The 23006-nt window shown below is 40.0% G+C and overlaps 1 protein-coding gene across 2 annotated transcripts in view; it reads left to right on the top strand.

Moving 5' to 3' along the window:
- The first annotated feature begins 1701 nt into the window (after positions 1-1701).
- PLPPR4 (phospholipid phosphatase related 4) overlaps positions 1702-23006 on the top strand; it is a 34318-nt gene continuing 13013 nt past the window's right edge. The window contains exons 1-4 of one of the 2 annotated variants that reach the window (XM_075038919.1): positions 1702-1782; positions 16361-16546; positions 20894-21023; positions 22715-22910. In XM_075038919.1, the coding sequence (XP_074895020.1) occupies positions 1705-1782; positions 16361-16546; positions 20894-21023; positions 22715-22910 (590 nt within the window). In that variant the 5' untranslated portion in view covers positions 1702-1704. The remainder of the gene's footprint in view (positions 1783-16360; positions 16547-20893; positions 21024-22714; positions 22911-23006) is intronic. The other variant, XM_075038918.1, reaches the window with a different exon arrangement.

The raw sequence follows: 23006 nt of genomic DNA, 5'->3' as shown, positions 1-23006 counted from the left end.
GGCAGCAGCAAAGTCTGGCTACAGCTCCTCAATTCTTACTGTTTTGCTTAGAATAACCCAGCAGCAAGGCTAACAATAGGGGACTTTTTTTTACTTAAAGGCTAGACCACTGATGGGTAGGAACAACTACCAAACACCTCCACACCGCCCAAAATAATTTCCTGGAATTTGGTGCTTATAGTCAGTCACAAACCTCCTCTGCTCACAGCTCCTCTACTCCCAGAAGCCCTTCTGGCCACCTCTGCTGCCTGGAGCCCCCCCACCTCCCTTTCACAGGGGCACCAATGAGTCCCCTGTACCCCCGAGTCAGCAGAAACCCTGGGAATCGTTCCTAACAGGGTTAGGACAAGACTATGTGTTGGCGTGGCAACACTTGCAACCTGTTGCAGCTCTGAAAAGTCTTTTTCAATGATTTGGAGTCCGACTACAGAGTTGCCTTCCATACCTGCCTGCAGGCATGGAGTACGTTTTTGCTTTTACCCTCTTATGAAACTTTTTTTGCTGTCTGCTCAGTGCAGAGCATGGATTGGCATATCCTCTGTGGGTAAATGAAAGGAGAACAGCTAGAAAGGAAAAGGGGCTGGTGAGAATCTTCACCTCCATTGCCATAGCACACTGGCTACTGCAGCCAAAATACTAGCACACATCTGAACAAGAGCAGCAGGTTATTTCCAATGTCCCTCCCAAAAAAGAGGGACAGGAAATAAATGGTGACTGTTTGAGTCACACTTCTCTCCTTGAACATTAAAGCTACACACCACAATGCAAGAATAAGCTTACAGGCACAAGACCACCTTTGCAGACATTATTAATGTGCTACCAAGAATGAAAATGCTATCCCATACAGGGAACTCCTGCGGGCCTCATCCGTGGTACCTCTCACTGACATCAACAGGAGCTTGCCTGAGAAAAGGCTGCAAACTTTGATCTATAAATAGAATCTCGAAATAACACATTTCACCATGGAAACAATTGTTCAGGTTAATTCCGTTCTCTTTAAGATTGTAGCAGGAACTGCACCAGATGCTTCACAGACTAGAGAAACCACATGCCTCAGTATTGCACACGGGGTTGAAGAGCTTGGTTGTGCTCAGTCCCAGTCACACCACTCCCCCCTGCCTAGCGCTGAGGCTGCGGTGAGCTGTCATTAGCAGTTCGATCTCAAAAAGAGTACACCTGCAAGAGAACACTGGCCATACAGGAACGGTATTCCCAGGGCCGTTCCACTACTCCTGTTTCAGAGAAAGATTTCCCAGAAACAAGATAAAAGCCCCAAACTCCCCCTGGAGCGCCCCGTACACCCTCACGCCTGCAGGGATCCTGTTCGGGCGTCTCAGGCCTGTACGTGCACAGCCGCAAATCGCTTGCTGCAGCCAAAGCTCCCCCAGTTCTGAGTGCGCCGCCCCGGGGCGTCCCCTTCGCCCCCGGTTGCTCTGACGCTCCGCGGAGCGCCGGCGCGAAGGAGTTAAGGCGGCCGGGACCCCCGCCGCCCGCACGCCCGCCACCGGGGCCGGGCTCCTTCCCCCCGCCGCCGAGGAGCCTCCTGACGTCAGCCCCGCGCACGGCGCAGGGGACGCGCTAGCGGGCGGCTCGGCGCGGCGGCGGCGGCGCGGCGGTGGCGGGCGAAGGAGACCCGCGGCGGGCGGCTGCGAGCGGCCGGGGGAGCGCGCTGCCGCGGGGCCGCCTCCCGCAGCCGCCGCCAGCATGTCCGCGAAGGAGCGGCAAAAGGGCAAGGTGACCAAGGACAGCGTCACCCTCCTGCCCTGCTTCTACTTCGTGGAGGTGAGTGGCCGCCCCGGCCGAGCGGGCCCCTCGGGAGCAGCCGCGGGGGCGGCGGGGCCGGCGGCGGGCGCGGGGGGCTGGCGGCGGGCGCGGGGAGCGGCGCGCCTCGGAGCCTTTCCGTGGGGAATGCCGCTTTCCCCGCGGCGAGGGAGCTCGCCTCGGCACTGGTTCTGCACCGTCTGATGCAAAATCCCTACGTGATGCTTCGCCTCACCGAAATCAGCATCGAAGCCCCCCATAAGGAGCAGGCGTAAATGAATCTCTTCTTTGCAGTCTTTTCAAGTGCGAATTATTTCTAGGAATTACTCAGCAAATGAAAGGGTTGCTCAACTAAATCATGCGATGTGCACAGGAACCTCTCGGGAGGAAGACATGTTTCAGGAAGGGCTGGCTTCTAGGCAAACACCGCTCGCGCTGCTTCAGTAGAATAAAAATCACTTCCGTAAGGGAATGCTTAGGGAAACAGAAATGTTCTCAAAATGATAATCAATGGCATCAGTTTCTACCAACCTCTGGATTACGTGCTTCCTCTAACAGAGCTAAAAATGTCTGTTTTGAAGATGGAACGGGGTTCTCGGCACATCTTATAGAGCAAAAGCTGCTATGGCTGCTCAGCTGGTAGCAGGTGGAGTTGCAGAGGCACTAGCTGCTTGGTGTGTCACTCGGAGGCATTTAGCTCCCCTGGAAAGTACAGTCACTTATGTACTTCTCTAAGATATGAGTAGACACAGTTTAAGCTTAAAGAAATTGGCATGATGTTAATTTGTTTAATGGCACAGCAGTAAGAAGGAGGTAAGAATGTTTTATGGATTGAGCAAAGTGTTTCAGGTGACCCCACTCACAGGGAAGTGACTGAGGCACTTTGAGGCACCATGTAACTTACCTCAGAGAGAGATTGTGAAAATAATGTGAACAGCTTAGTGGTAAAATATGGTGTAAGTTAACTATAACTGGTGTGCTGAATAAAAACATAAAAAATACATACAACACTTAATATACAAAACTCTAAAATATAAACATTGGCTGAAATGTAAAACAAAAATTATTTTCTTTCAGGTGCACTTGAAGGGCTTGGGAGATTCTCTAGGAGGTAGAAGGGATCAGGTTGAGAAGTTTTAGATAACAGTGGAGTGTCTCTGTCCCCTGTGCTCCCCAAGCACCTGGACATGGTCAGGAGCTAACCCAAAGTAAGCTGCACCAACAGGAAAGCTTTGCAGAAGCTGGTTATATGGAAGTATCCAACACATCCTATCAATGCAATTAGGCCTGCTCAAGAAAAGCCTTTTGATGGAAGGCACTTGCTGTGCCACGTATCTTACACTAGCTTTGCATAGGAGGGAGAGGCCAAGCTTGGAGAAGCCCCTAAAAAAATGTAGGGGCTTCCTCAATCTCTGTGCCATCTTTGTTGCTTTGGGAATCCAAACAGGACAAGAGATTGCTGGACTTCAGCTTGGGCATAACTCTAATGTAGGGGACAATGTAGAGATCCTGCAAGACACAACAGAACTGTGCTGTTTGGTGGGCTTGGCTTTGGCCTGCAGCAAGATGGGATGAAATACAGAGCAGCAGCACAAAACATGTGCCTACTGCTCAAAAGAGTTGCCTTACATAATATTAATTGCATACTTGTAGTTCCCCTAGAAGCTCCCAGTAGCTGTTACAAGGAATAAGGCAAAGGATTCTGTGAGCAATGAAGAACTTAGACTGAGCTCTGTGTACAGTTCCCACATGAAGCAGGCGAGTTCTCCACTCTGGTGTGGACTTCTAAGACCTTCAGCAAGTCATTTACAGCTAGATCTAAAGTGGTGATCTCTTCAACACCCACCTGCTCTGAGAGGGAGTCGGAGTTCTCGCTTAAAAGAATTGTGTCCTAATGAACTTCTAGGACTTACATGTTATTCAGTTGCAGGAGCAGAGTCCAGAGCCTGTGTGAGCCCTTGTTCCCCAGGAGCAAGTTCTAATTATTGAACTGATGAACATGTAGGTATTCAGTCCAAGTAAAAGCAACGTCAAGAGAAAAAACTGATGCAATACACCTGAGCTTAAACATCGATTAGGAAACTCTTTGGTGAGTTGTCAGCCCTCTCCCATTACACTGCAGGAGGATTTGAAACCATTTCCCACATTTTAGTTGAGTAGTCATATCACTTGAGTGAAAAGGTGACAACAGTTTTTATGATATTTAGAAAGAAACACTTGGCATGTGTTACTTATGTACACCCACCCCGTATTTACCCGCATGTGCACTAATTCTAATAAGACTAATGAGAATGCCTTTCTAGAGCTTTGTAGCACAGGCAGATGCCCGCACTTCAACAGCATCAGAAAAAGGACATGATGGCTTAGATTCTTCCATTGTGATTGGCTCAAGGAGAACCAAAGATTGAGTTGCACCTCATAAAGAGAGATTTCATCAAAGATAATTTAATTGCAATGAGAAGTTCACAGGATAGAGGAATCACCCAGCGTGGTTGACTGGCATTACTATCTAATACAGATTTCCTTTGTAAGCAGGAGGTAAGCTCCTAATGTGATTCAACTACTTAAAACCAAAACTTACCCAATTTAATTAAGGCTCTCTGAATTTTAAAGCTTTTACTTTCATGAATAGTGGTTGAATGGATGATGGGAAACAGGCTTCCAACCTCTCTCCTCTGAATGCTGTCAATTCTTTTATTTTTTTCCGTATTTTTCCATTTTTCAATTCTTTTTTTTTTCTTCTGCCACTCACTAACTTTAATTTTCCATGTCCCATTCATAGCAGACAGTCCTTCCCCACCCTGAATTGCAATTAAAAAAACAGAGCTCATTAAGTTTGCACCTTCAAACAAGAAAATTAGGGTTTGCTGTCATCCACTTTGTATCAAGACCTAGGATGTCTAGGCCAAAAGAAAAGCAGATTGTTTAGAAAATACATTACAAAAAAGTGCTGTTTTTTCTCTCAAACACTAGACAAAAGGAAAGACATGGGAAAAAGGATGTTGGGTCAAGGAGGAAGTCAAAATTCCAAAGCGGTAGGAAAGGGATGTGTTCATGTGTATACAAATGAAATATATAGTTAGAGAGTGGAAAAATTACCTGTAATAACGAATATAATTCAGGCGTGCAGAACAAGTAAAGACAGATTCTGTGCTTCAGAAGGACCTTATCTTCAGAAATAGCAGGAAACAAATACACTTCTGACACTGAGGGTTTTCTGCTATTAAGATCCTTAAGAATGTGTTATGAATGAGACTAACTCCTGTAAACAAACATGTTTGGTGGCAGCAACTTTCAGGATTGGATAAAATACAATTACATAGAATGTATGCAGGCCAATGGATGGTTAACTTCAAAAGAAATACTCTAGGCCTGATTTTGGTTTCAGTCTAATTTAAGAATAATTCAAACTAGCAGATTTTATCAACAACAGAGTTAAAACCTAAACCCAATATGCCCCTCTTGAGATCATTGTTATCACTAGAGCTAGTCTTCATTTACACAGCAAAAGCAAAAGGAGAATCAGGCTAGAGCTTTGGAAGACATAGAAATGAAAAAGAAATGAAATGAAGAGATGGAGCTTCTGAAAAATGTGGATGGGTCATTCTCTAAAACCATCAGAGGCAAACAAATGAGCATTATGAAATAAATCTTAACACATTTTCAATTACATATTTTGAAGTTTCATGATTCATAAAATAAAATAACTTGTATCATAAGAATGTTTTAGAGGTTATTTTAAAACACTGGTAATGCTTCTGCTTAGCAGAGCCTGTGATCAGCACACACTCCTGACAGCTGAATAGTTTTAGATTGCCTTGTGCATCATGCTTACCTGAAGCACGTGGTGATCAGCACTGCCAGGCAGTTTGGCCTTTTTTATTCCTAATTATGCTTGTGGCATTTTAGGGTTCTGTAGACTGTTTGGGTTATCTGAGCTTCATTTGCATAGCTGAGAAAGACAAAACTTGCCATGAAAATTCAGAGTCCCTCTGGTCTAGTGGGAATTCATTTTCATGGTAAAAAGTCTACATGCCTCTGGGAGATACTGCAAATGAGTATTCCTGGAATAAATTTTGCTTTTTGTTAACTGACTTTCTTTTCAGCATATTCAGAGTATATCATAAGTATATTCACTTACAGATGAAATACAGATGTCTTGCATTTTAATATGAATCTGGAAAACTTCCAGGGTTATGTAGTTTCTGTTCCTGGCAGAATGGTCATATTTTAGAGGCAGGACAGACAGATACATTTCTTCTTGGTGGAGGAAAAAGACTGTCTTCACCCATGCTATTCCACATTAAAAACTTCTGGTTTTAATCCTGGCTTCACAGAAGTCACTATGAATTTTGCCTTCAACTTCTGTGGCACTATTGCTTCATCTGGTGCCCCAGATGTGGGAAGGCAAAAGGCCAAGGTGTTGTCAATCTGAGTGACTTGATGCACTTATTCTCCACCTAAATTGTGTTCCGGTGCCACAGCCTTCATCTGTTGGTTGCTTAACGTCCAGGGACTAAAATGGGAGACATTTCAGACAATGTCCCTTGTACAGTTAAATTTTTTCCTTACATTATCTTCTAGACTCTTGTGTATGATGCATGTGTACAGATATAGGTAGCTTCTTTTTTCTAGGTTTTTCCAGAGTGCAGCCAGGAGTTAATAACATCAGGATTGTTTTAAAATGCTTCTTTCAGACTGGAAGACCACTTATTTTTCTCGTTCCCCAAAGGAGCTGGAATTCTCACCAGCAGAAAGCACAAAAATCAGTTATCATTGTAGGACTCCAGGCTGCAAAATGCAGGAGGTCATCAGCTTCCATTGAAATAAGTGCATGTAGAGAATGTTCACTGTGTCTCAGCACCAGATGCTTTATTTCCTTTTGTTTCTAACATACACTGACAGAGCTAGGTTTGAAATGTCAAATGTTTGTACACATCACTTGGTAGCTCAGTGCCACTTCTCAGTCACATCTGGCATTTTTTTCAGCTATTCAGCCATGCATGACCCACCACATTTATGCACTTTGTCACCTGCAAGTCATGTATAGGTGTGACTGCAAGAGACACAAAAAGCCAAGGGAGTGCACTGATTAGAATAAGAGCAGAGGGAGAGTAGGCTATAGGGCCAAATCTTTCTTCCTAAGAACAGGATGTTCGGATTCAGTGTAAGAGTTAAACTATACCGCTGTGTCTTAGAGGCATAGTATAGTCACATTTCTCTCTAGATAGGTTTTCTGTTATGCTTAAATTAGCCTTGGGCGGGGGGGGAATAACCAACAAAAAACCTGAACTGCAGAAGATTAAATTATCCCCATACTGTGGAAGTAGCATAATACTTTCCAAATACATTGCTTTTTCTCTCAAAGGAGTCAACCATGTGTGAGGGGAGGGGAAAAAGGAAAAAAACACTTAACAGTCTGCTCATTGAGCTGACCTTGTCACGTGGCTGACTTACAGAGGATACATGTGCATTAGAGACCAGCATCCCCAAAATATTAAGGGGAGCTATCTGAGGCCTGAGGAGGCTGCTATGCATTCAAAGCAGCTATATAGTTCATTGGCCAAGTCATCAACGTTACATCCTCCACATCACTTCTATGCTTTTACAGAAGAGCCATACAGCCTGCATCCCACCAGCTTTTAGCAGATGATGAACAGAAAAAGGGAACATAAAGGGAGGTGTCAGGCCTGTGCCAAGGCTGTCCTGGGAGAAAAAATGCAAATACCATATGTCAGATCTCCCTCTGTGTTTGGCTACTTGCTTGGCAAGTGTAGAGTTTGAGTTGTTCATTCTGAAAGAAGGCCCTGCTCCCTTTTCAGTCCTGCACCATCCTCCTGACCTAATACCCCAGTAGTAAAAGGAGGCCTGATTACGTTAGAAATTAAAGGATATTAAATTTGTCAAATTATTACCTCTTCCAAAAATTTATACCCCTCTCTGTGATTTTCTTCTATAATTGTTAAAAATCTGTTACTCTGCAGCCAAAATTAATAAAGAACAGCCTATTGTGGAACCTTACATACACGGGAGCTGAGCTGTTAGAAACATTGTATCTTGACTGACGATCTTGTCCCTTAAAAGTCCAGTTTGTAGGAAGGGAGTTCAGAAGTGGCAAAACATCATGGGAGTAGGCCACTGGAAAAGGGTTGGCACCCACAGAATTATTATTATTTTTTTTTTTTTAATGTATGTATGGAAACCAGCGTGTTTTAGAGAGTAGAATAAATTGTAGTGTGTAGGGACTGGCAGCTTTTTTCCCTAGAGATGGGGTTTTTGAGGAAACTTCTAGCTGAAGTTTGGTAACATTCTGACCCGAAAACAACCGCCTTTTTTTGATATGTTGTTGTTCTTGATTTACCTTGCAGCAGGAGCATAAAAAAAGTTGCATAATCAACAGTATGTGCAATATCCTAAATCTCATTGTTTGTAGTTATTCATTGATTATAACTAATCATTGATTTAATTAATCAATAATCATAATTAATTGTAATAATAATTAATGAATCATCAATTATGTTTGAAGTCACACTGAAAAGAAATGCATTAATGATATTTTTTGTGTTGTAAAATTTCTGCCTAAGGATCTGCTTTCTGTTTAAGTACATATACTTAAGTAAAAAGAAATATTTTAAAAGTATTTTTAGATTATTTCTGCCTGAGAATATTTTTGTTAAACAATTTTTATTCTGTTGGTCTCTCCCTGTGTAATTGCTGCTTCACATACATTTATAAAAAAAAAAAAAAAAGGAAATAAGCACTTTTAGGATTACCATGTGTTCAGCATGACTTTGAGATTTCTGAAATAAATAGGAATTTTATCAGTGATGTATCAGCTCTATTTCTGGTCTTACACATACTGAGAGGTTTTCTATTAAGATTTGGCAAAAGATCAAGAGGTTTGAGGAGCTGCACAAAGGTATCTTTGTATTTCTAAAGCTAGACTGTAATTGGCAGTCACCAAACAATTAAATTAAACTCTAAAATCAATGCTGGAAATAAGGATAACTTAATTTTCCAAAATTGTAATGATAATAGCTTTCGATGACACCTGGGATTTGAAATTAAACTGTGAGCTGAAATTAAATCCAATAGCGTTAAATCTAGGAGAAGGAAGACCATCATATCATGTCTCTGCAATTAGTTTCCACAAAACTTAGACAATGGTGAGGTAAAAATCCTTTAGAGAAAAGACCAGTTCCTATGGCTTTGGGCCAGATGAAACCTTCATCCAAAAAAGGGACAAGAAACAGCAGAAACTCGTGTTCAGAGAGAAAAGCAAAACACCTTTATACAGATGCAAAACTTACGACTTCTGAAAAGCCTGAATGCCTTCTCTTATAAGCCTGAGGCATTTAAGAATTAAGTTTAGAACATTAAAAAATCTACAAATCTGACTTTTAGGTCAAGCAAGTTCCCTGCTCTACAGCCATCCTGTGCTTAGTACTATCTCTCAAAAGTCCTCATGACAGCCCAGTTTACAATGCATTTGAGCTTGAACTTGGTCTTAATCCCAGTCCTGCACAGCAGTCTCACCAAAGGTTAAGGTACAGCACTGGTGTAGCTAAGCAGGAGCCATGTGTTCTCAAAAACAAGAGAAAATGGCAGAATTTGGGCTGATACCATTTCTTCTTCCTGACCTATTTCTGGAAGGTATTCAGTCATAGTCATGACCTCAGTATTCATTCCTGCCAGCATAAAAGACACCTGTCCTCCTTCCAGTCTCTCCTCCTGTCTTTTGTGAATCTCACAGCAAAGTACAACAGGACAACAGCCAGGGCAGTTGAAAGCTGCAATCACTCTTAGTAGTTGGCTACGAATAGGAATACCTTGTCTCCTCCAACCCACCACAGCCCTCTTTTTTGTCTCATCCATCTGTTGGGCCTTGTCATTTAGACCATGAATTATTTGGCACAAGGACTGACATTTATGATACATTTTAATAGAATCTTCCACAATGCCACAGCCTTGCAGTGCGAACACAACATAGCTATTAAATAGGGCATCCTTCTCCCAAGTACCTGGCTGGTATTTTTATCAAAGGAGAAAGTGATAGCATTCACTAGCTATCTCTTTGAGGCAATCCTGTTTATTTACTTGATAGCTTACAAAGATTCCCTGATTCCCAGAAAACAAGAGAATGCCAGGAGGCAGCTCCCATGCTCAGGAGCTCCTTGCTTGCTGTGGAAGGGTTGCAGAATGACCTAAGGATCTAAGAATTCCCAGGCCATCCAAGTCTAAAAATTATTTACACAATATAAAAGATCCAAATAGTGTATCAGGCATCTCTTAACCCTTTTTGACAGGTGGACTAGTCATACTATCTTTATTTTGCATCTGGCTAATCATGTCTTGACTTCCTCTGAAAGCTACATATATACTGATTCTCTCTTTTCTGCCTATCTTTTATACAGACAGGTAAAACTAATCAATTCCACAGCCTTTGTATTTGCATCCAGTCTCAGGGAAGATCACTCAAGTCATTCCAGCCAGCACACTGAGCAGTGACTTCAATATTCAACTATAATTACAAGAGAGGCTTTTCATTTTTCCCCCTACTTAGCCTGACTGAAACATAGCCCAGGCTAGTCAATTTGTAACCCATATTTAAAGAGTGTCTGCTGGTAGCCACCAAGACAGCCCAATACAACACCACCACAGGATCTGGATATGAGTTCACAATAAGAGACAACACCTGTAGTGCATTTTAGCAAAGCAAAGAGAGGTCACATAACTGCAAGCTACAGAACAGGTTCAGACATTTGAGTATGTGAAGCTTCATGGTTGCACTCTTACAAAGCCCATGGATTTTAAGATGTTATTTTCCTGAAGATAAATATGGACTCTTTGCTTAGTTTAGTGCTGGCAAATATGAGAGTTAGATATGTAACTACCAGTGTACAGTTTTAGAGAAAGGGAATTCATGGAAGCTACTGATTCCCAGAGAGTTTTGAATTATGTATGTATCCATCCAGTTGCATATTCTTTCAAGGTAAGAGAGAATCTGGGGGGTGGGGTGTGTGCTTATTTGTTGCCTTTCTTTTGGTTTGAGCCTCACTGTCTCCAGTGTCATTTAAGAAACCATCAATATCTGATTGCTACTGACTTGCCTGTAATGCTTGCAGAGAGAATGTGGTTTTAGTGAAGTTCATTATTTGGAAATTCTCCAGGGACCACCATGAATAAGAACTTTAGAGCTCTGCAGAGAGCCTGTGGAATAGTAAAGTTTAAGGTCCTACATTTTAACTCAAGAGCAAGCAGTTCAGTGTTTCCTTCATAACAACAGGTTGTATGCCTGGTGGAAGGCCGGAGACAAAAGTCAGTGCTCGAGATGCTGAGCTATCCAAAGGACAACCTTGTGCTATTTAGGGTTTCATACACTCCAATAAGATTTTCCCACTAAGGCTTGGCCTTCCACTGCCCCATTTGCAAGACCTCTGCTGTCATACCAGACCTGTATTCCTGCATTGCAGAGGGTGCAATGTGGAGGAGTTACAGGTGTAGGATAAGAGATAGGGCATATGCTGGTACTGGAGACTTCAAGGCTATAAACAACTCACCCAATGATCAGATAAGGAAATGCAGAACTGCAGCTGGCAAAACTGGTTTTGGGGTAACAAAGAGTACAAAGAACAAGCATCCAACATACGTAGACCATGTCGCATATAGTAAATTGGGATGTAATGTGCAGACAGACCAAAAGAGAAAGAGCAAGGTGTGAAAGCACATTAGCAAACATAGAAATGAACCCATGTGGTTCCTAGAGTGAGGAAGAATCACCATCAATATCATACTGCTCCTGACAAAGGATTTGAGATGCACTACACTAGAGTCATAAATAGCTCATTTTATACAGAATAACTACTTGTTACTACTAGACATAGATACAAAAATCATGCAGAGTTGTACCATACAAAGAAAGGTGAAAGTAAAACAAATTAGGCAGAACCTAATTTCTAAGATCATTAGAAAAACTGCTGTTGCAATTGAGACAAACAAAAACAAAGCTCCAGGCAGGTCAAGACAAGCACAGACAAAGCATGTTTGATAAGCCCCAGTCCTGAGTCCTTGCAAACTCTGTACAAAATCTGTGGCTTGTTAGTAGCAATGACAATACTGTATTTAGTGGGCTACAGCTCTACAGGTTCCTCTTTTTGTGCATTTGAAGCCATGGAAAACTAATCATAGGGAAGTTTTAACAGAAGCATTTCCATCTACCTGGGAGTACTCCAGCAAGTTTGGGCCTGGTGGTTAAGGGGTAGCCAACTTGTGGGTTTGGGGCAGGACCAGCATGGCTTCCATGTGTAGGCTATATTATATGACCAATAACAAATTGTGCTGGCAGTATGGGTAATCTTAATCCTCACAAGTAAACCAGGAGCACCCCAAAACAGCCCTAGGAGCAATCACAGCATGTCCTACAGAAGAGTGATAGGCAACCTGAAGAACTGTTATCTTCCAGCTCTGAAGTCTCACAGCCATGTCTTCTTTCAGTTCTCTGCAATATGTGATATATGTCTTGTGGCTCTTGGCCAGAAGGAAGATTTGTTACATATCTCATCAGTTCAGAGAAGTTATTGTGATACTGAATGCTCTTTTGGTTTGTCCTGCACTATGTAAGACACAGGAGCTTGTCACCTTTCATTTTTCTCCTTACAAGATCTCTAGGTATTTACATTCTTGTTGAGCTCTTGGGAATAGAGATCGTCTTTCTCAGGCTTGCCAATTCCTAGCTCAATACAGCAAAATCTTTTTAAATACTAATAATATTTATTATTATTAATAGCAAAGTCCTATAGCTTAATAAAGGCTCTTAACTTACAGTTTAAGAAAATAACAGGAAAAAGAAAAAAAATCTTTTTTAGAAGAATAAATAAACCCCAGATCAAACCTTTTCAGGAGCTCTGCTGATTGTGGTCCTGACTTTAAGACTCTAAGCCAAACAGAGTTTGACCACTTGGGTCAAACTCTACACTTACAGGTCTAAATTACAAGCTAAACAGGGCTCTTTCGCCATTAGGCAACCAAGGAAGTAAGAGTGGAAGGACTTATTAGTCAAGATATGTGAACTGAGGCTGGGAGTTTTATTATTCTAATTAGGAACAGGAAAATTCCTATTCCATTTTGTAATTAAAACAATACACATTCCACCATCTAATTATATTTGACATTTTCAAGGTGTTGGGAGCTGAAGTCTGTAATTACAGAACTACTGCTGCCTTAAGCAGAACACTGCATAAATATTCATATATTAAATAGCCAGTTATACTGTTCAGAAGATTTTAGAAACATTTGCCTTTTTTTTAGAAACATTAGACTTTTAGAAGACACATCTTATATTTGTGTTTTTAAAAAGATAGGAAGAAAAATGTCCTGTGGGATCTGACATACTGTATATAGCAAATTGATTATAAACCCATTCATTAGTATTGTAAGCAGTAATGTTGGAGATTCATAGTCCTTTAGAATTATTTCTTTTCTTTTAGCAGAATGGGTAATTACAGTCAGAAATAATATGAGAGTCCTGTAGTGAAGTCATAAGACAGTAAAATGCAATTCTTACAATTCCTTGATTTTGTAATTAACAATAAAATTACAGCTTGCATACAGTAGTTTAAAAAAGTTATCCACATCTTTTATTTTAGTGTCTCACAATAAAATATCACTTCATACATCACCTATTTTTGATAGTTCAATATTGCCACTTAAAACAGTTGCTTGCCTAAGAATACCATAATCCAAGTAGAGGTGGACTTGTGGGTAACGCAGAGCCTGTTGTTCAAGGACAAGCTTTCCTTTTATTGACATTAGAGAAATGGAAAAATACACAATGAAGATGAAACTCTGCATGCAAAGTGTTCCATAAGTCTGCCTGCTCTGTGTTTCCATTCTAGGAAATGAACCTTTGGGGACATCTAGATAAAAGGGCATAATTTCTGAAAAGAAGGGCAATAGGCACTTTGCCTGTTTTGTCCTTTTAGCTCATTGGAATAGGTTTGTGTCCTGTTGTAAGATGCTTTGCTCCATGGGACCTGGACCCTGGCTAAGTCATTAGGTATGACTTTTAAACAGTTAATAATAAAAGACATTGCAAATGTTTCAAGAGTTAAATGCTGTGCAGAAATTCAGTGTCCCAGCAAAAGCAGCAGAGACTCACTCAGTGCAAGCTCCCTGCACACCCGGGCAGCATGCACTGTGCCAGCCTTCTGGTCAGGAGGCCAGTTAGCCCAAACAGCTCCACAGTCCCTGTGCAGGCAGGTGTGGAGAGAAGGGCACCCAGTTCCACAACAATCTTAATTATTCCCAGAGTACGAAGACTTGAGGGAAGTCCTCTTTCATCCCTGCACATCTGTATAATGACTAGAAACAGTCTAGCCCATGTTGACGAATCATGCATGCTTGCACTATAGTAAATCAAGGACTGCATCCAGCAGGAAGTGAGAAGTAGTATTATCTAATGCATCCAGCTAAAGAACTGGACTTCTTCCTGTGATGGGCAGGAAGCAGGACTCAATTTAGTTACATTTTATATAATTATTCCATACATAGTATATGTCAGATTATATAATAGTTATGTATTCACATAATATGTATTACATATTGTGTATGTTATATGCTATACGTAATATATGTGTGTAATATAGTATGTAAGTGCAAATATACATATATGTTTGGGGTTTATATATGTGTATACACACACACTACTTACTGAAGCAAACTTACAGATGCCTGGTGTTATTTTTGTAATGCTCATAGCACTTAGGGATGCCAATACACATTCCCTCCCTTTCTATACAATCACAGCCTCTATACTATGCAACATTACAATGCAATCAGCTTTACCACAGATAACAAGACAGGCAGAATTCTTCCATTCTCCACCTTCTACAGATTTTGCTTAGAACGCTTTGAAGATACAACTTACCTTCTTCAACTCTGTCCTTCAGCACATCAAAGAGAAGCTGTTCTTTTCAAACTAAAACTAAGTCATATTAAAAAGTGTTTCAGTGAAATTTAGCTAGAACCCTCCTTCTTTAACCACCCAGAATCACATTTTATGCACAAAAAGTCTGCAATTTAAAAGCCCAGTGTTTAAAAATCTGAAAATGGCCAGTTAATGCAAGAAACCATTGTTCCTCTGCCTTATATAGCAAGTTTTATTCATCATTTTCCAAATATACATATTTATTCAGTTTTACCTCTACTTTTTTATTCCATTGTAGAATGGGATGAATTACATTGATTTTAATCAATCAATTATTTTTGTAAATGTGTACTGAACATTGCAAGAATAATATAATCTAAGTATGACCCAAATTATGTTAGGACAATCCCTACTTCTCATAATGTGAGGTGCTTGATGTAAAGGAGGGTTTTTTCCTCAAGAGATGTGATACACCCTTATCAAATTTTTATGATTTTATCTGTCTAAGTGAATCTATTTAGTAGTTGCAAGCTTTTACTTTTCAGCTGCAGCTAACAGTGAGGAAAAGTTAATGTGATAACCATCTTAGAAAAAAAGAAAAGGAAGCAGATAAGCAGTTCACATCATATTATCCATAGGTACCTTCATTGCAGTAGAGACACAGGGAAAGAGTCATTGCATGTCAGTGGAGGAGCAGGCAGTTGTTCTAATGTTGCCTTGTTTAGTGAGGACTCTGGGAAATAACAAACACAAAACATTTCTGAGCATTTACTAAGAGGATACAGAGAATAATCACATGCTGCTGGTCACCTCTGAATGCCCCAATGCCCGCCCTGGGGGAAGGGCTGCCCCCTCTGTTCACTTATAAACCAATGGCTTCAAAATGCCTTTTTGCTATTCTCTTGAACGACTTCCTTCCACACAGGCTTACTGGTTGAATCTGTGCTTTCAGGAGCTGGTGGCAAGCTGGGGTGAGTTTATCCCCAGAGGAGCCAACTTTGCTCTTAATAAATTACTGGAAGTAATTGCGAAGGGTAAAATCACTAAATAGCTAGAGGATAACAGAATTGTAAGCCATAGTCATCATGGTTCTAAACAGACTAAGTCTTGCCAAAGTTAATTGTTTTTTTGATAGAATTACAAAATGAATGTGCAAAGGCAGAACACTGTATTATCACCTATTTAGATTCTAGGGCAGCACTGGTTACTGTTTTTCATTAACTGTTACTTTGAATCTTAATGCAAACTGGCTTTAATATAAACAGTGTCATATACATGACACAGAGTTGCTAAAGGACCAAAAAGGGTCCTAATGAACAACATAATGCTAAGGTCCCACATGGGAGGCTGCAGTCCTGCTACATCTTTAAAAAAAAAAAAAAAATCAAAGTTTGTCTACTAATGATTCATAGATGAAAAGGCTAAATTATGTGGGCTGAAGACTGGATTGAGTGTTTTGACTAGCTTGGTAAACAACAGGGTTATTTGGTATCAACTGAATAGTATCCTGTCTCCAGAGAATTAATTATTTAAAGATGGTAAATTGGATATGACAAGGAGCAGTGAGATGTAAATAGCGAACATCACAGAGATTTATTAACAGACTATGTTGTCTTTGCAAAAGCATTGCTATTCCATTTCCAAACAGTAATTTGTTACTTTTTTCTCTTCTAGTTGCCCATATTGGCATCTTCTGTGGTTAGCCTCTATTTTCTTGAACTTACTGATGTCTTCAAGCCAGTTCACTCTGGATTTAATTGCTATGACAAGAGTCTGAGTATGCCATACATTGAACCTACACAAGAGTCTGTTCCCTTCTTGATGTTGCTTAGTCTGGTTTTTGCTGGACCGTCAATTACGGTAAGTTTGAGGTGCCACTGTGACTTATTAAAGATTTTGAACAAAGTTTCAGTTGGCATAAAGAAAATAGCTCCTTTGGTTTCACTTAGGCTGCAGAGCGTCATCCAGGCTAATTACTTTAGGATTTTAAATTAATCTTTTATTCTTCTATAACAGAAGGAGATACACTCCTTAAAACATTCCCTGTAGCACTTCAACTACTCACACTATGCTGATTGTGGGCATTAATGTTAAGAAACAGCATCTACTGTTGGGTAAGAATAGCCTGAATCATTCTGTTATGCTGTACAAGTATTTGGACTTTTACAGACAGGACCATCTCCACACTCTGAGATACACCAAAAATTCAAGATTTTGATGGAGATGGAAGCCTTTCATTTACAGACCTGAACATGCAACTTTTACTAGAACTAGCTTCATTCAATGAGAAGGTGTATCAACCGTGTCAGTGAAATCAATTACACTTTCCCAAATAGCACTGGGACTCCTCTAAATGATGAGTTAGTCATTAAGAGCAGGCAAAAGGAAGCTGGTTTAATCATTCACCCAAAGGGAGGAGATGATTTCAGCAGAACAGAAATGTCCTGTCAGAACATGAGCAGTTTGGCCACTATTTTACAGAAAAAAATATATATAAATGTTCTGATACAGGTGAGTATTGTCACTGCTGGAATTGCTGTGTCCAAGTAAAGTGAAACCAAAAACTTTACCTTTATATATACTAAAGGGAATTCATTCTGTCTGGTTTTAGGCAGCTTAGACAGGAGCCTTATTCTCATACTACTCCTCTTGGGCAAATGGAGAGAGAAATTCACCTTGAGAGGGTGATTCCATGCACCTAAAAAGCTGAATCAACCTTCTGAAAGGGTCTCTTCTCTCCCCTGACAGTGATGACTATGCATCTCAGTTAGGCACTTCTCTAAGGCCAGCTGCAAATGTATCTCTGCTGCCAGCTCCTCTGAATTCCCTTAAACTCAACCAGTTTGTTCCTTTATAATATTAGCCAATTTGCAATTACAAAATCAGTAAAATGTGATGCCCATAAAAAAATCATCAAGTCTTGTTCTCTCTTTGCTTTCCAGGATGTTTTTTGTTTGTCTTTTTTTAAACTGAACTCCTTACTGTGTTTGATTTTGGTTGCTTTAGAAACCATTTTTGAAGGACTTTGTGCAATCATCAGGCTAAAAATTGTACTCATTTAGGAACTGGGAGCTAAGACTCTCAGTGTTCCTGGTGCAGATGCTTGCAGCAAACACCAAATACTGTGATAAAAATGAAATTTGTTTGTATTGCAGTTTGGCTGGGTTTCTTAAGTATAGACAGTGTTTCTGATAACAACAAAGTGGACTTCCCTGAAACAACCATAGAAGGAATCTACATAGACTCACTTGGGCCACAGTAGGGGGTAAAAGCTGATTTTTACTTCAGAGAGTCTATGTCAAGCCTAGGTAGTATCAAACATCTTCAACTGAGATGAAAGATGCCCATTTCATTACAGAGTGTTTATTAAGGGCTTTGATTACAGCTAAATTATTTCAGCATTGCATGAAATTTTGCAATAGAAAATGCTATTCTTGCTTGAATCATTCTCCTACCAGCAGTACAGACAACTAACCAAAACCATGACATGTGAGGAACTCAAACCCACACTTGAGCATGCCTATCAAATATAAGATTGGTAAAGAAAGTACATCCTGAAGCTTCAAAGCACAACTGCTTAAAAGCTGCAAGCCTTAGGAAGGTGTTGTTCTTCTGTATTAGTGTGAGCATGAATGCGATGCTTGTATTAGTTGGATAATGGGCTCTGATAGTGTGAAATACACAACCTCCTTTAATAAAAGGCACTGAAGATGGTGTAGAGCATCAGCTGTTTATTATTCAATACCACTTCTGAAGTAAAAAAACTAAGGGGGTTTATTTGTCCAATTCTTCCCTTTTTCTTTGGAAAAATAGGCCAATGAAGCTCAATGCAAAAAGATGACAATTGTGTCATTGTCATCTTGTAGAGTTTAGCATTTTATAATTTAGTTTTCATTAACATTTCAATGAATTACACACTTTATAAAACATGTAAAATATAGAAGGGAAAGCATGAGCTATGTGAGGAACTGAAGATCTCCAGTAGCATAGCATATGCTAGCCTCTGTCTGCAGTTCACGTACTGCAGTATGAGGCAGGTCATCAAGACTCTACAGGTGTAATTAAGCTACATTTTAAATATTACCAAAGAGTGTAAATAAGAAAAAATAAAAAAGGGGGGGTGAGGTGAAGTCGACAAGCAAATTCCAGTCTCAATCCCTCCTTAAAGCCTCATTTAAATATTAGAATAGGACTTAATTTTTGTTCCTGTGTTATTTTTGTTGATATACTCGATTTTTCCCAAGACTGGAGAACATATTAAATCTGTTCACTTTACAGTAAACTTTTTTACAACAAATCTAGCATTTTTTAATTTATTTTCCAAAGCCATTATTACAGAAGGATCTATGTGGATTAGGTGCTTTAATGTTTGGGGGGGGGAGTTGCTCATTATTAGTGAGCAGCAACTGCTTTAACTAGGTCTGTTCTGTAGCCCTGAAGTGCTACAGAAAATTGCTACCTGTATTATTGACATATGTATGTCAATACATTTTATATGTAAAAACATTCTATATGTATTCATAAACCACAGGAGACTTCAGTGTGGAACAACTGGACTTGTATGGATATTTTATGTCTGGAATATAAATATACCTGAATTGCAACATGATTTCCATTTGCTTCAAAGAACTCTGAATCTGATCCTCTGACATATTTTCTCTCTAGTTATTCATTCAAAAATGTTAGGACCAGTTATTTAATCACATCAGTGTAGGTTCAAACCCTTATCAGCCACTGACTAAAAACTACTTAAAGGTAACAATGTGCTTTCTAACAGATATCACCAGGAAATTAGATCACACTGATTTGGGAAATCAATTTGCAAGGAGAAAATCCACTGCTGGCAGTTTCAGTCCTACTGCCTCCTCTACTGTGGAGTTTGTTTCCTTGGAAATACCAGCCTCTGAATTTTCCTTGACATAGGCCTTGCTGTTTCTCAATTTTCTCCTCTATCACACAAGCTAATCCATCTCTCTGGTCTTTTTCCCTGTGCCAGACATTTGCTAGAGCTTGGCAAAAAACTATTAGAGTTTCTCTGCTTTTTAAGTTTGAAATACTACTGATTTCTCCAGGAAGTTTCAGCTGTAAATTGATCAAATAGAGACAGATAATAGTGACTATAGTTCTCATCTAATTAAAATTCCTTAAATAACCCTTACCACTGACTTTTCCATGCAATGAGACAAGCTTCACTACTTCAATTTTTCTGGCAAAGAAAGGAAATTTCAATTTATTAAACCTTTAGCTAAAAAAGTTAGACTAAGCTTTTCCATTGTATCTCCCTTCTGCTAGGGTAAGGGGTCTTAGCATGCACAAACTTCACTGGTAATTACAGCAGATTCAGCATAATTCAGATGTTTTAGCATCTCATTGCATTGTAAGCTTTGTGCATTGCATATATTAGTTTTCAATGCATCTGTGGATAGACAAGGTGACTCTCCTCTTAGTGGTGAGAATGGCCTCATTAATTTCAATATTTCAGCCCGACCCTTATTCTGAACTATGTACAAGCCCTGTACAGATTTCCAAGTTGTTGCACTATTCAACAAGGAAAACAATCAAACCTGAGACTGCAAATATATAAATGGATCTGGATTTTCCAGCAAGTAACACCATTTTTCATTTCTATTCTTCTCTTTATTTCTGTTATAAACTCTCATCTAGGGCTTCAGTCATAATCTGTTTTGCTTGGTGTGTTCAGAGGGACCATAAGGACAGAACTTTTTCTGCTGCTGTGGATCTGGTTAAAACCCAAGCCAAATTAAATAAATACAGAAGAGCGGGCTGCCATGTAATTAGAAACTGCTAGGGATTGCTAGGCTTGAGGCCAAGGCTGAGTGCTAAAACCACCTCAGGAGCACTAAGATATTGCAGTGGCTCTGGATTATTTTAGAGGCGAGATTTTCTAATTACTACTTTTTTATTGTAGAAGCATCAAATTTCAGCTGTGGATCAAGATCCCGATTCCATTGAGCACTGTATACTGTATGCCACTTGTGTTTAATTTTAATGCCACCTTCTTGCCTGCCTTCACTCAAGCTAAGGTGCATTACTGAATGTTTACATATTGATACAAATCTTCTAAAGGCGAGTACCTGTCAGTGAATGACATTGGTTGTGGTATAGTTATATTTCAGCCCTTTAAATTCAATCAGTGTCTTCTGAGTAACTGCTACATTTAATTTAACGGCTCCTTTGTCATTGCAGATAATGATAGGAGAAGGAATTCTCTACTGTTGCCTGTCCAAAAGAAGAAATGGGATTGGAACAGAGGCCAATATTAATGCAGGAGGATGCAACTTCAATTCTTTTCTTAGAAGAGCTGTCAGATTTGTTGGTGGGTTTCAAATGTTAGTCACAAAGAAGAGCTTTCCATATACATTCAGTTTTCACCATGCAGGTTTCTTTCTCTGAAACAGCCTTTCAGAACAGTGCAGGGCTGTCACTGGCATAGATCTTCTGCCAGAAAACACAAAAAGACCAGAGCAGCCCCATACTCAGTAATGCAACATCTACACTATCCGTTTCCCTTTCCTCTCCTGTACTATTGTCAGTGTTTCTAAAAGAATAATTTGTTTTTCCTTCTCTGCCCACATTGAGCTAGCTTCCTTTTAATGGTTTCAGTGTATAGCTTCCCCTGCTTGTCTTCATAAGGATTCAACCCACCTGACACAGTATTCAGCACAACAGTAAAAACTTGGCAGAAACTCTCAGTAGATTTGACATTCTTTTTCTGGGATGTGTATATCTACCTCTTGAAAAAGGGCTAGAATCTAGAGAGGGTCATGTTGAATTGTTTTATTTTACTTAGTTGTCATTTATGAAAAATGAACTTGAAAAGGCAGCTGGACTTTGTTCCCCTTCTTGCAGTTAATTTTCTCTACCAATGAGTGGCTAAAGGGAAGGGTTTTTCTGTTCCAGAAATCTTTCATTAGACACAGCAGCCTAGGCTAAGACAACCTGCAGGACAGCAGACTGAAAATCTGGTAGGAGGGCTATACACTAGCTTTCTGTATTCTGGCAAGCAGGGAGGTAATGACAGAGAGGTTATACATTGTATGACCAGTAAAGCATCCTCTTAAGAGCAGCAGTGAGGAAGTCAGCAGAGGGGATGGCAGATTAAAATATCAGCAAGAAGGACTGTAAAGATAGCCCATGCTCTCCACTTCTTCTCCTGCACGGCATCCCATTCCAACACCAAAAAAGACAAGCTCAAAGATGCATAGATTTAATTCCTCATTCATACTCTGAATCTGCAGTTTCTTTCATATTTTAACAACCTTAGCATTCTTTCAATGTTAAGGTGAAAAATAAATTTATTTATATGAATACAAGTAGGGAATTAGAAGTAAATCTTTAGGGGAAAAGCAGTTGAAAATGCCCAGTGAAACAGTTGCATTTACTTCAACTGCCTTGTGAATTTGGCATTGTTAACCAGACGGAAACATTGATCAATTACGAAAAAGACTTAAATATTTGTGCTCATGGCAAGGACTTGGTACTCAAGAAATATCAGAGGTGTGAAGGTAGCCAAAGTCACTGCCAGCTGATGAGTCCCTGGTGGTAGAAAGAGAACAGGTCCTCAGAGCAGCGATCTAATGGGCAGCTGTCCATGTTATTAAAAGCCTGTATCCCAGTGGGCAAGTCCAAGGACTGGATAAGCACATATATGCTCTCCTCAAAGAGTTGGCTGTCCTTTAGTCAGTTCAGAAAACTCCTTTCCAAATTGAAGCAGCTCCAGCATAGTTCACTTTTATGAAAAGATGTTAGAGGACATCAAGCCATCAAAATGAAATGTTAAGTATCAACAGGAAGAAAACAAGCATAAATAATCTTAATTTTTTACATTAAAGAATTCAACTTTGCAATAAGTTTTCTTAAAAAAAAAAGCATCTTATTCTTCAGTTAAATTCTCTCAAGGCCAATGACACAAGTGACCAGAATTCCATTGAATGTATTTTGTCACAATGAATTAATCTAACTTATGCATATAATAAAGTTAACAAGCGCTACTGATTTCTTTCCTAGGTGTTCATGTGTTTGGTCTTTGTGCTACTGCTCTCGTTACTGATATTATACAGCTATCAACAGGATATCAGGCACCATATTTCCTGACTGTTTGCAAGCCTAACTACACATCCTTAAATGTATCCTGCTCAGAGAATTCATATGTTGTGGAAGATATTTGCTCAGGAGCTGATCTCAGTATTATCAACGCTGGAAGGTTGGTTCTATCCTTCATTGTGTACATTCTTAAGTATTCATTTTATTTTTTATTTTCTGTCCCAGTTTCAAGATTTTTTTCCTAGATAAAAGTCTG

This window comes from Buteo buteo, chromosome 10 (genome assembly GCF_964188355.1).
Source record: "Buteo buteo chromosome 10, bButBut1.hap1.1, whole genome shotgun sequence".
Classification (NCBI taxonomy): Eukaryota; Metazoa; Chordata; class Aves; order Accipitriformes; family Accipitridae; genus Buteo; species Buteo buteo.
The sequence above is the reverse complement of the archived record's forward strand: the minus strand, read 5'-3'. Positions and strand labels throughout refer to the sequence as shown.